At 38.3% G+C, this 14,324-nt stretch overlaps 2 protein-coding genes across 3 annotated transcripts in view; both read right to left on the reverse strand.

The window, feature by feature from the left end:
• Window positions 1-609: 609 nt before the first annotated feature.
• On the reverse strand, window positions 610-2,417 carry LOC109604223 (uncharacterized). 2 transcript variants are annotated; one of them, XM_020020751.2, is made up of 2 exons: window positions 2,349-2,417; window positions 610-1,998 (listed from the first exon to the last, which is right to left on the reverse strand). In XM_020020751.2, exon 2 carries the CDS (start codon window positions 1,995-1,997, stop codon window positions 780-782), a length of 1,218 nt encoding a protein of 405 aa, XP_019876310.2. In that variant the 5' UTR covers window position 1,998; window positions 2,349-2,417; the 3' UTR covers window positions 610-779. The 2 variants fall into 2 exon arrangements, with proteins under 2 accessions (XP_019876310.2, XP_049825516.1); XM_049969559.1 differs by lacking the exon at window positions 2,349-2,417 and adding an exon at window positions 2,245-2,262.
• A 412-nt stretch (window positions 2,418-2,829) lies between these two features.
• The window catches only part of LOC109604222 (protein dachsous), a 33,426-nt gene continuing 21,931 nt past the window's right edge, over window positions 2,830-14,324 (reverse strand). The window contains 6 exon segments of the mRNA XM_049969901.1: window positions 2,830-5,923; window positions 5,983-6,280; window positions 6,338-7,767; window positions 7,825-8,542; window positions 9,764-10,820; window positions 10,881-11,383. Of these exon segments, the coding sequence (XP_049825858.1) occupies window positions 3,259-5,923; window positions 5,983-6,280; window positions 6,338-7,767; window positions 7,825-8,542; window positions 9,764-10,820; window positions 10,881-11,383 (6,671 nt within the window). The 3' untranslated portion in view covers window positions 2,830-3,258.

The raw sequence follows: 14,324 nt of genomic DNA on the forward strand, positions 1-14,324 counted from the left end.
ATAATAAATAATTTGTAATTTCTGATTTACTTAGTTAATGGTTCGGCCGCATGAAGTGCTGGTGTCGTTAAATTACCCCTACGCTACAAAAATAGAATACATTCAAAATGTGTATACACAGTAGTGCCCATAATTATAGAAACTTTTTAATGATATTAAAAATATGTACTGAGTTATTTGATTTGGATGCCAGTGCCTATAATGTTCATTATTTTTTCTGTTATTGTTGTGCTTACTATGCAATTGGTCAAACTACTTTTAATCTTTAAAATATTGCGTACTTTTTTATTTTTCAATGAGCAAATTATAGCTCTTACTTTTTAGTCTTTCGTTGTTCTATGTATACGAATAACAAATTAAGCAACACAGATTTAATTACCAAAAATCCTTTTCAAAAGTTGCTAGAATAAGAAAATAGTAGTTTTTATAATATTGTATAAAACGACAATAGTGAAATAATATTTTAACAGTTCACATTAAAATATCATTATAAAGTTATATTTATATAGCTACATATTAATAATTACTTTTTCATTATTCACTTAATATAAATTTCCATAAAACTAAATAGCTTTGTTTACTCTAATATATTATCTAATAAGCGCATGATAAACCACTTATTAAATATTTATTTTTCATATCAAAACATCGTTTTATAAACAAACTAAAAATTGTTCACAATACTCAGAATTTGACATTGCACATTATTATTACAAAAATTGTGTTACACAATTACAATAATAAAACGACTAATTAATACAATATAAAACATAAACATTTCACAACCAATTCCTTTTGGTTAATTCCCTAATCAAAAAATACAATTTTTCCTTGTGTGTTTCTGTCGGTTCAGGTAACTTGGTGTTTTCGTCCATTATTTCGAAGTTCAAATGGACTCCTTTTGGTGCGAATATAGGTCGCAACATCACTATACATTGAAGAACTGTGTCTTGCTTTGCTGCCGTGTCCATGTCTGCCAAAAACTCATTCAGGCTAAATTTTGAAATGTCCACGTTGTGTTTCTTAAGAGTGTCAATGTAGGTGTCGTAGTAAAATTGAAATAGTTCATCATAGTGGTCGATTATTATCTGATTTTGCACACTGATAAACATGAAAAATATGAAATCTTTAGCTGGTGAGTTGTATTCAGTTAGTTGGAAGTCCACCATTTTATTTTTAATGGGTTTACCATCTTTCAAAAGTAACATGGTATTGTTGACCCAAAAATCGGAATGTGCGATGGTTGCAAAAGGTTCTTTCGGTGCAACAGGATTTATTCTGTAAGCTTCCCCACGATTAAAAACTTCCTCCAGCAATTCAGCCTGTACTTTGAATTCCTCAGTTTGTCTCAGAAGATCAGCTGCGTCATTTACCATGGCTTTAATTGGTCCTGGTCCCAAGCCTGTAAAAAAACTAGCATTTTTAAGATAGGGCAATACGTTGTCTTTAAATACAGACGGTTGTTTAAGCTTCAAGGCAACAGGTACTGCATGAAGCACTGCCAAATCTTCCAGTACTAGTTTGGTGCATTCGTAGTTGAGACCCACAAACCTGTCTCCGATTTCATATCCAGATATTTTTAGGTTTTCTAATAGTATTATAGCATCATTATCGAATTGTAGTTGTGGATTTATGCTTGTCCTTCCACCAAAGAACTCAGCAACAAAATCAATAGTTTTTGTTACACCTTGACTTTTTTGAAATTGTCTCAACGTTGGTACGATCGTTCTGTAAAATTCCAATTCCTTTTTAAAGGAAAACCTGGATTGGAACATTTGTTGGATGAATTCACTGGTTGGTGCTGTTTTAGCTATCAAGTGTAAGGTTTCTTCCTTACCAGTGGCTTTTTCTCGTAAATCTACTTTAACTGCCAACATGAGACTACCATAGTTTTCCCCAGGTGCAGTTAGATTTTTGATTTCGTAGTTTGTGAGCTCCTTGGATTTTCCTAGAGTTTCGTCCAAGAGGTCTTGAAAATTTGTTATAGTATACTTCATCCTAAAATAATATAGCTAAATATAAATTATGCTCAGGAAAATAATATAAAAATATGATCGTAGTAATTTATCGTTATATTAGGTTCAAGCAACTTCTATTGTATTCTAATATATGATATAAATTTGACAAAAATAAGTATAGTAATAAATTGAAAATATATCTATATGATCCAAAATATGTTAAAAATTGTTCGTTTAATTTTTTAATTTTACCTGTAATTTGCTAAAATATTTTCGTTATACGTACCACTGATTTATACATATACATTTTGTTTTGTTTTAATTTTATTATCAGTAAGTCGACAAAACGTTTTCACAATTTACTTTAATGATTATCATAATGGTACTCACTTGTTTAGATGGATACTTCACCTTCGATTGCTAAAATTATACTGCGATATTTGTGGGCGAAGTGCATACGCTTTTATTTAATTGTGGGCAATTTATAAATTTAGCCAAAGGCGAATTCTAACAACCTTGTAATCTATAATAAAATAAACAGTGATAAGATGTTGACTTGTGTTGATTTTTATAATTTTAATCAAAAAACTATGTTGATAGAACAAACAATATAATTGCCGATATTTTATAAATAGTATTAAATTTAAGGATGTTTATGTTTATGTGAATATTTTAATTATTTGGACAAATTTTAAGTTGTGTTATCAACTGCTGAAGCATTATTGAAATAAACATTAAATATCTATTACGTTATTATCTATCCTTTCCAGTTCCTTCAAGTTCGACATGTTTCATTAGTAAAAATTACTTTTAATCTTTGTGTTGTCACACATTTAAAAAATACAATTACATAAATAAAACATAATTTTATTATAAAGTCTTTTATTTGTTTGTCAATTTACTTTAATTTGTACATTTTTTACAACTATCATTTATGACACAAGTATCAGTACTTAAATTTACAGAGTATACATTTCGTTCAAGACAAAACGGCGACACATTTTGCTTTCATTTGGTTATATATTTCGAATAATTTAGATAATTTACAATTGACTTACAAAACGAATCAATACATACATATCTACACATTGGATCAATAATTTAATTGGGGGACAACTTTTTTACAAAAATCTCAAGTATGTATGGCTAAAAATGGCAGGCAAAAATATACTACCTAAACTGAGCATTGCTAAAAATTATATACAAAAATATACACAATCGATTTAAAACATGATTAAAATATCAGTCTTTTAAACTCAACTACAGCACAGCCGACCACTTAAAAATTAATTCAGAGGCACTATATTCTGAGTTCAGTGTCCACAACAGTCTTGTTCCTGTTCTGTGTTGGCTGTCTTGATATAACGTGGTGGGCGGTCGGCAGTCCGGGCGCCACCAGCGGCGAGATTGAGGGCGATTTGGTCGCCAGGGGCGACAGCGACGGCGAAAAGCTGGGTGACATCGCCGACGAGTTGCTGAATGTCGAGCACGCCGTGTCGTGGTTGATGGGCGACCTGGGCAGAATCATCAGGTTGTGTCCACCAGTCCCATGGTGACTAGATGCGCCCCTGGCATTCAGCACGGGCATTGCTATCGACCGGGGGGCAACGTTTGTGATGAGTGGTGGAGGGATCGTCTTGACGGGCGCCACTGAGTTCTTGCTTTTGATGCTCGAAGTGCCACTCGCGCCGCTGTGTACGGATGACGTGTCGTCTTTCAGTCTTGCAATCTCGGAGAAAACGTGGGCTAACGGTTGATACTGCGGTCCCCAGTCCAATAGGTAATCCCAATTGTAGCTGCCGGCTAGTTCTTCCTCACTGTGGACTATGGAGCTTAACGAGCCGTTCATGGAAGGTTGGTGTGTAACGTTCGGTACTTCTCCGTAGCCGCCCATTACTATTACAGGATCTACTGTATTGCCCAAAGCTGAAGTCGACACGGCACCCTCGTCAGCAGAACTCGCTCTATCACTGCCGGCTACGTCGCTCAGTTTGGCGTAAATCAAATTAGTGATGTCGTTCTCAGCGTTACCCTCTTCGTCAAAGATGTGCAAACTATCTAAAGGAACCGCCTGGTGGTGATGGAGATCTTTACTGCTTCCAGCTCTCGGATCAGGACATAATCTAGACGCGACTTGAGGAACGCCAGGGTTACTATTATTTACAATACCTAATCGTGCTAAATACTCCTGGGTATTCCTCACTGAAACATCCGAAAGATTATCATCGTCGTTTTGTCTGTGAATGCCAGAATCTCTTTGTAATGGTCCTTCATTAATCATTCTAATCTCTTCATCTTCACCATCATCTCCATCCTCGGCCGATCCTCTACCACTAGAGCCGGACTGTTCCGAACCTGACAGTTCGGAAGTGGTGGCGGCACCAGAATTCGAACTGGCTGCGTGTCCTGCTCCGTACGGCGGAATTTCATCATACTTTGGAGGGGCGAATTGGTTATTTACTCCGGAAACTACTCCTCCTCCACCTCGTATTGGAATAGTGTCAAAAGCGCTCGGATCCACGTAATTATTAGAGGTTGACACTGATTCGTTGCTCAGATTAGGCTTGTTAATTTTCTTATTGCGCTTGTTCCGCATGTGCAAGAAAACGAATACTGCTCCAAAAGTAATCAAGAGCAAAATCAAAGCAATCAGAAGTCCCAAGGCCCAGTCGGCAATACCTCCGTTGCTGGAAGTACCGTTGTTGATCGCCAAGTTTGTGCCCGGGTCGGCAAACGGATCCAAAGTGATTTCCACCACGGACATGTTGGTTAATGAGCCTTGTCTACCAGAGCTAGCTGTGACTACAAGACTGATTTCTTTTCCGATTGTTGGAAGGTCGTTGTTGGTGAACTTCTTTTTAATCATAACTGCACCACTTGTTCTATTTATTTTGAAATAAGGATGTTGTGTGGTGAGTTGGTAAACTACTCTACCGTCAGGGCCTTTGTCTCTGTCAGTAGCTAAAACGTTACCTACTACGTAACCGGGAGTTAAATGCACTGATGTAGCCAAAACAAATTTGTACGTCCTTTCAGTGAATTGTGGATGGAACTCATCTTTACTCTCTATTTCTACCCGCACTTTTACTGTAGAATCTTTGCCACCAATATCTGTAGCTTTTATCATGAATAAGTACCTGCTTTTCTGTTCGTAATCAAACACTGCGTTTGTTGCAACAACACCAGTGTTATGATCTATGTGAAACAGTTTCCAGGAGTCATCAAGTCCGTTATAAACCGTAGGAGAGATGATGGAATAATTCAGTGTTCCAAAAGGACCTTTGTCAAGATCTGTAGCATGTGCAGTAAAAACGACTGTACCAACTGGCTCGTTCTCGCCGACAAATTCCAAGTATTCAGTAACTGGGAATGTGGGAGCATTGTCGTTCATGTCTTCGAGAATCACCAAAAAGGTATTAAGAGTGCACAGAGGAGTCTCGCCTTTATCGCATGCTCTTACTACGAAATTGTATTCGGTGTTGCCTTCGTCGTAGTCCAATGTTCGATTAACATAAAGTGCCCCTGTTTCTGGATCAAGTCTAAATAATCCTTCGTCGTTTCCTGATGTTATGTCAAAAATTACGTCCGAGTTTCTGGTCTTAGCCAAGTCAGCATCTGTAGCTTCAAACTTTTGAATTTGGGTTCCCACTGAAGTGCCCTCACTTATTGTAAGTTCGTTGTCGATTTGCTTGAAGACTGGAGCGTTGTCGTTTATATCTTCGACCGTGACTTCTACTTTAATGGCTGATACGTTGGAGTGGTAGTAATCCGTTGTTAGTTTTAAACGATAAACATCGGTAGTTTCTCTGTCCAATGATTTGATGACAATTAGAGCACCGGATGGATTGGATACTTCGAAGATTGAGTCTTCATTTCCTTCTACAATCCTAAAGTTGGCGATTTGCTTGTTGTTCTCCAAGTGGAGGATTGTCGTTCCTTTGGGAGTATTCTCCGGGATGCTTACTCTGCAATTAGAACATTATTATTACAACACATATCCAATAGAAATAATAAAAATACTTACTTATAATCGTTTCTTCCATGAGAAGAAATTGGCGATGACTCTCCACTAATTTTTACTCTTACTGAAGCAAATGAGTGCAACGGAGGGTTACCAGAATCTGAAGCTTTGATTGTAAGCTGTATATCATTTGTTAGAGTTGAAGCGTTGGTGAGATTAGCCTTTAGGATGCCATCAGATCTGCCAATCGTAAAACCATCCACTGGATTCAGGATGAAGTACGATATTTTTGCGTTATCGCCAACGTCTGCATCCGTGGCATTTACTACGAGGATGTCTGTCAGTCCATGATAATTCGTATCTGAAATTGTTAAAGATTAGTAATGTTGTATAAGTAGAAAAATTTATAAAAACTTACCAGGTAAATTGGTTTGATAAAATATTTGTGAGAAGACCGGTGCATTGTCGTTAACGTCTGTGATTTTGATAGTTAATGTTGTTTGTGCTACGTGTTGAGTGTCTGAAGCCTCAATCCTTAGTTGGAATTCCTGAATATCTTCGTAGTCTAACGGTTTCTTTAGTATAACTTTCGCACTGAACCTATCAATGCTGAAGTATTCCAAGTAGTTCCTGTCGTTATCCTTGGAAAAACTATACGTCAATGGAGGATTCGTATCCACATCATTAGCTGTCACTGTTGTTAGAGCTGTACCGATCTTTGTGTTTTCACTGACTGTTATAATACTGTGAGGTGGAAATGTTGGCTGATTATCGTTCACATCAACAACGTTGATCCTTATTCTTGCTGTACCCGTCATTTGAGGCACACCTTCGTCTGTTGCTATCACAGTTAATCTATAATTGTCCCGAATTTCCCTGTCCAAAACGATGTTTGTTTTCAGAATACCGCTGAAGGCAGGCTCTATCTTAAAGGCGTTATCATGATTACCGTCAACAATGTGGTATAATATCCTGGAGTTTTTGCCTTCGTCTGCATCAAATGCAACGACTTGTAAAACGAATGCTCCTTTCTTATCGCCTTCCCAAACTGCAGCGGTGTATTGTTGCTGAGTAAACTTGGGAGCGTTGTCGTTTTGATCTGTCAGTTTAATTTTAACATCGCAGTACCCGTGGAGGGCAGGATTACCATCAGCTTTCGCTTCGACGACCAATTTAATTTCACTGTGAAGTTCATAATCTAAGTATTTCGGGTCGCGAACTTGTATCATGCCAGTTTCCGAATTGATAACGAAAATGTTCTCTTCGTTGCCGTTGCCAAACGAATAGTAAATCCTTTGCCTTCTACCATCGGTTCGTACGGCCGATACTTGGATGATGTCCCTGAATTGGTCTGTGTTCTCAGGAATGGTGACTTCGTAGGTGTCATTTTGGAAACGCAGCTGCGGTGCGCCTATCGGTAATTCTCCTACGATGATTTCGACTAAGCCTGACGAGCTCTTTGGTGGGTTACCTTTGTCGGTTGCCACCACGTTCATGTAGATCACTTTTCCGCTATCGCTGGCGAGGGTTTGGGTGGCTGTTATGACACCGGTGTTCGGATTTATACGGAATTTCCCGTAGGATTCTTCGTTCTTTAAACTGTAGACGATTTCTGAGTTGGTACCTTGATCCGCGTCTTTGGCGAGGACTTTAACGATAGTTTGTCCCGGTTGTATGTAAGCGGCGATTTTCTCTCTGAACGGATAATTTACGAAAACCGGCTTGTTGTCGTTGACGTCGTTGATTCTAATGGTTACGGGAACCTTGGTGGATCTGGCGTTGTATTTGCCACTATCAGTAGCTACCACCAGAAAATTGTACTGGCTCTGCCTTTCTCTATCAAACAACCTAGAGAAAAAATACAGTTATAAAAATTATTTAACGGGGATAAACAAAATTACTTACCCAGCAGTGGTGACGACTCCAGTTTTGTTGTCAATGCGAAATAACCATTGACTTTCGTTGGCCAAAGAATAAATGATCCTCGCATTCACTCCCATATCCAAATCAGACGCATGTACTTTCAAAATGGATGTATCAATGGGAACATCTTCTAAAATGGTACTGGAGTACTTGGGTAGATCAAATTTCGGATCGTTGTCGTTTTGGTCCTCCACATAGATAGTCAAGTTGCAGTTTCCTTGCATTGCTGGCGTGCCACGATCTTGTGCTGTTATGGTTAAGTGATAGGAAGAGTGACTTTCCCTATCCAATGATTTTGCGGTTAAATCGCCAGATTTGGCGTCAATTGAAAATTTGTTGCCGATGTTGCCGCTGGTGATGCTGTATAGGATCTCTCCGTTTCTTCCAGCGTCTGAATCTTTGGCCACCACAGTATGAATGGCTGCAGCTTCGCTGTTTTCTGGTATGGATAATCTGTAGCATGTTCCCGGTTGGAATGTCGGTGCGTGATCGTTTACATCAGTTATAGTTATTATTATAGTAGAGACGTCGACTAAAGTGACACCAGGAGATGAACTAGAATCGGTTACGTACACTGGTATGATGTACTCTTCTATTTGTTCTCTATCGAGCGGTTTTCTTGTGGACACTCTTCCGCTGTGGCTGATTTCAAAGGTGTCGTCGGCAAATCCAGGTGGTATTAAAAATGACAGATTTCCGCCTGAAAAAGTTAAAAGTTGATTAAGATCTTTTTTGCTGTAATAAATCTCAGCACATGCTAGTTTATTTATGTAAATACCGTAATTAAAATCCACATAATCCTAGAATACTTGTCAATGAATGATTTAATATTTTATTGCCACGAAACTGTCCCATTAATATTTTATTGAAATGGCTTATCGCAATCTCATACACAACTCAATTTTAAACTAATTAAAATATGTATGTTTATTATTAACATTATTAATAGATCAAAGGAAAGCCGATATCATTTCACACAGGCGGGGCTCATTCTTAGAAACAACAAGCAAGGCTTTTAACTGGGAAAAATTGTAGCATGTAAATAAACACCTGTAAGGTTCCTTGATGACTTTTAAAAGAACGTATTCCGAGTTATTCTGAGTATGGTGAGAGTTCGAAGTTTTAATACATTGCTTACACACATATTAATTGTTTGTAAGAAGACATCTTCGAAGAAACTGCCACAAAATACACATCACTAATTTCAGCCTAGATATCGATTGAGGGCCCCAATATATTATTTGTAACAGTTACTCATGATTGCAATATACTGCCATAATAGATTATTGAGATCAGGTCTTACAACAAAATAACCGTTAAGCAGGTATTAATATAATTATTATATACTTGTAATTTCAGGCGTGCTACATCCTAGCCTGGAATTTACTCGGCTTTATCCGTGTGTAATGATTCAGAATGTGTATAGATCATTTCCATCTTGAATTAATTATATATGAGATATATCTTCAAGAAGCAAAACTGGGAACTGGGAAGATATTCGATACGAAAGTACAAAATCAATAATCCATAACCGAAAAGGAAGATATCTGTTGAAGAGAAACATGTAATTACGTCAATTTCACAAAAACAAAAAATAGTAACAATTACTGTTGAATTTGTTGCATTAAAAACGGACGCCAATAATTCATGGCAGTATACATTTGTTCAACGGCACATTTCCTGATAGTACGTTTCTTGAATTTACTATAGCTACTTGATATTCTTAAATGTTGAAGAAAATACATCTGATCATTATATAGAAACCTGTAGTATATCGCGGATGTGACAAGCTTTGCATTTTGTTCTTCGAACGTTTCCAGTTTGTTGTCTCAGCATTATTTGTATCAACGATTTGCGATATGTTTTATTTAGTTTTTACTCGTTGACATGCATTAATCATATCCTTCAGTACAATACTCACCGTAGTCAGATATAGCGTTGGCTGAAACTTGCGTAACAAATCCTCCGACTTGTAGATCTTCCGAAACAGTGGCTCTGTATGCGGCACTGGAAAACTTCGGCGAGTCATCCACGTTTCCTTGCACTACCATCTTCAGTACCATGCTGGCATGTCTAGTGGGAGTACCATGATCCGTTGCAGACACATTAAGCACAAAAGACTTCTGGTTGTCCAACAAAGGTTTAGCCAACGTCAGAACTCCTGTATCGTAGCCCAGTGAGAACAAACCCATATCGTTGCCACTGGTGATGATGTAGGTCACTCTTCCATTGTCACCACTATCACTATCCACTGCCACAATATGCGTCACCATCATACCAACTGTGATCTTTTCACTCAAGTACACCATGGACGTTGTCGGAACCACAAACTTCGGTGAATTGTCGTTGGAATCGGTGACGATGATGCGAGCCGTAACACTAGTACTCAGCCTCTCAGAAACGTTCAACGACTGATCCGTAGCCTTCACTATGATTGTATACTCTTGAATTTTTTCGTAGTCTACCGCACTGGTCAGCACAAGTGTGCCGGTAAGATTATCCACCATAAAACAACTACTGTTTGGATACTGTCTAACTAAACTGTAACGCAAATCACCGTTACTGCCACTGTCAGCATCCACCGCAGAGAAATTATAAACCGAAGACCCAACCTCAGTGCTTTCGCTGATCGGTATTGTTATTGGGTCTTGGAGCCATTTGGGATGATTATCGTTGACGTCCGCAATGTCCACTCTCACCGTAATGGCACTGCTTTGGGGGTTGTTCATTGCACTGGTGTCTAGGGCTCGGACCTCCAATCGGTACTCGGTTTGAGTCTCACGATCCAATTGTCTGGCCACTACCAACGATCCGGTGATGCGATCGATGTCGAAGGCATCCGGGATTGTATCGGAGGATAAAGAACTTAACGTGTAGGTGATGTGTCCTCCTGAACTGTCTGGAATTGTATTTTCTGCGGCGGGATCGTTGGTCGCTATGGAGCCAACCACAAAACCTATTGGTACGTCTTCCTTTACCTGTAATAAAGACATTTGGGTTATTGCTGGTGGTTTAGCAGAGGTAGAAGGAGTACTTACCCTGAAGACAAGACTGGAACTTGTGAAGGTGGGTCGGTTATCGTTTACGTCTAACACTTCAACGCGTAACATCCTAACAGTTTGCTTGGCAGGTCTTCCACCGTCAGTGGCGGCAATCGCCAGACGATAAATCGTTTTCTCCTCGTGGTCTAGAGTCATTCTTGTCCTGATAACACCCGAGTTCTGGTCGATGGTGAACATTCCGTAACCATCGGAGTCTTTGTTGTTTAAAATGGAATAAGTGATGGAGGCGTTGTTACCGTTGTCGGCGTCAACAGCTCGCACTCGTACGACTTCAGTGCCGGACGGCTGCTCCTCGCGGACGCTGACGACGTCCTCTTGAGGATCTACGATTTCCGGGGAATTATCGTTGACGTCGAAGACGATAATTTTAACGGCAACGCGTGCCGTGCGTGGCGGACTTCCTTGGTCTCTAGCCTCGGCGACCAAATCATGCGTTTCCTTCAGTTCCCTGTCTAGTTGCTCTTTTGTTGTTATCTCGCCTGGAAAATTATTTTATTGAACGACAATCGGAAGAAGTAATATTACAGTGTAAAGCGTATAAAATCGCATCTAGCATTGCATCTTTATGTTATAATCGCAGCCAGTTTATTAACGTTAATTGGCTAATTAAAAATCAATCAGTCGAGTGGAGATTTTCGGTGTCGCCCGGTATTTTCGGGTGGAAATGGAGCGGCGCGGCCAGAAGCGGTGCATTAATCGGTGTTTACGCAATCGCGCTCCTCCCGGGAGTGTGTGATTCCTTCGGAGAACGGGAATGTTGCCCGACCGCTTCTTCATGGCGTCGCGTCCTCCGCCTCGCCCGGGCCCCCAGATTCCACGGGCATACTTCACGCGTACTCTTTGCGGTGCGCGGCCCAACCGCATTGCCACATCCACGTCATTTTCACTAACAATGGGAATTTTATCGGTCCCGTAAGTTTTTCTTGTGAACAACGTCTTGGAAACCATTAAAGTTCCACACTTTTCCAATTCCGTGTATTATTAATGCGTCATAAACTATTAGAAAATTGTTTGGGGCTACAGAAGAAGAAGGAGAGACGTGAGGGTATTATTGGGTGCGATCAGAGGTCGCCTTAATAATTATTTCAGTGTGTCATGAGCGCCGATAAAAAATGAATACATTAATTTTTATTTCCTTATTAAAATTTATATGGCGTAACACTACACCTCCTAATCTAAGCGGATGTCACTTTTAATAAGACCATTAATTTATTTAGATGTTATTGTTTTTAATGTCAGTTGGACGTGTCGGCTTTCTCGCTCTTCATGTTTGTGGAATAATTTCGGAAATCGCCGGATTTTGTAATACGAAAGGCGAAACGCGTGTTTATTAATCACCTGTTTGACAACATTAATCTTGGGATTAGAAATGTAACTAGTCAAAGAGTAATTTGATTCCGTGAAAGTTACAATCAATTTAGTGTTTACAATAGTTTAATGCAATAAATAAATTCATTGTTAGCTATTATGAATTAGTAATAACAGTACATGCACAAATTGATTACTTGTTCGTTAAATGATTAATCTGTTGTAATGTTGCATGTCGGAAGGCTAATTATCTAACAAATTACGTTGAAATGTACATATTGCGGTCATCATAAATAAAAGCGAAGTTTGAAGTTCATAAAACACTATTATTAGTTGTGGAAAATGCCAAACGTTTTAAAAGATTTATTTGAGGTGAGCACAAAAAATATGATAGTATTTATAAAACAGTAGGTATGAGATTAAATGCATAAATAATAATTCCGGCACGATAAATGACTTTTTATGTTAATGAGCGCAATTACTGTATCCCATTAGTAACTGATAGTCACGCTTTTGATTATGTTGTTATTGTGTGATATTAATAAAGAAAAATTATATTCTATATTAGCATCAACCTGATTTGTGAGTAAAAGCAAGGATAAATTGAGAAAGAGTTGGGATTGAGCACAGTAAACGTATTGATGTGCATTTTTCCTGATAATTATTAGAATAATTGATGGTCAGGCATAATAGTAAGGAAAAATGAGTATAAATGCCAGCTCGTTAAGAAATATTTGTCGAACAAAGAGGAACGTTTTAAGGGGAAGAAGAGAATCTCATGGTAATTTACGCATGACTTATTATAACATTTGTACCTTTCATAAAAGCCCAGTATGTAAATGATTTCCTTAATATTAATAATTTGTGCGATAAATAAATAAATGACCCATTTTCTCCGGAAAGCATTATACATAGTTGGCCGATAGCGCTGATACACCGCGTGCACACATGTGGCCGAATAGAGACAGCTCTAACGGGTTTCAGATAATATACGGCCTCGGAATCAAACATGCTCTCCAATAAGTGCATTCTACTTCTAAGCCCGAGTATATTCATCATAATCAGTAATTTCTACATACTGGACTGACTTAAATAAAATAATTTTCCGCTGCCATAATGCCTGTATTAACGGCTACGAGCGCGGCAGACATTTTTCAAATTATACACCGCCCGACAGGTCCGGTTTTGTTGTCTTACGTTTTAAATAGGCTGGGTGTTACGCGAGCCACAAAGCGGATTGACAATATCATTAGACAGATTCGTTTATTGAGCCTATACACCATCGGAAGCAGTCCACACTGATAATGATGATGCCGGCTAAATTGCATCGAGGCTAAAAATAAGCATTATACGCGTCTCCTTCAGCCAGATGAATCTATTATGAGGCTGCTAGCCGTGTTTTATGTTAGCCACGGCCATTCTCGGCCGCTAGACTTGCGTTTAATCAAATTCTTCCTTTCATGCACATTTCTCATTCCTCATTTATTTTAATTTTATATCTTTCAAGCGTCTTTCACAAATTACTATTTGCCTGCGTTTCCTTATTTTAAACGCAGCCAAACACGACCGGAATTAATGGCGGAAAATGCTCATTGAAGCCGATTTGTTTTTCATACTCTACTATTGTGTATCAAACGGGTTCCATAGATGAACTACTGTATAGATTCGTTCAGAAATGCAGCATTTTTTAATTGAGGATCATTGATGTACAGGATACAATAATTGGAATTTTCTTTTCATTCGAAGTGCTAAAAATTTAATATAACTATTTAAATTAACCCTACGAAACCTGACGGAATTTCATAAAGAATCTATCAATACAGTGTGTTTCAAAATTTACAATTGTATTACACATCTTTTATAGTAGAGAAAGGAAAGCGATTAGAAAAGATAAAAGACAAATTTTAAAAATAATTAGTTGATATTTACCTACAGCTACGAAACCTAATTTAACTTGTTAAAGAGGGTTGGGATGGCGGAAGCCTAACCCTCTTGTTTTTTACTTGTTCTAATTTAAATGGAATTAATAAAAATGATTTTCATTGTGTTTTATTGTATAAAATCATATTACACGTCTATATGAGGCAAATTTCAGTAAAAATTTATGCAAAA

This window comes from Aethina tumida, chromosome 7, assembly GCF_024364675.1.
Source record: "Aethina tumida isolate Nest 87 chromosome 7, icAetTumi1.1, whole genome shotgun sequence".
NCBI classification, from domain to species: Eukaryota; Metazoa; Arthropoda; class Insecta; order Coleoptera; family Nitidulidae; genus Aethina; species Aethina tumida.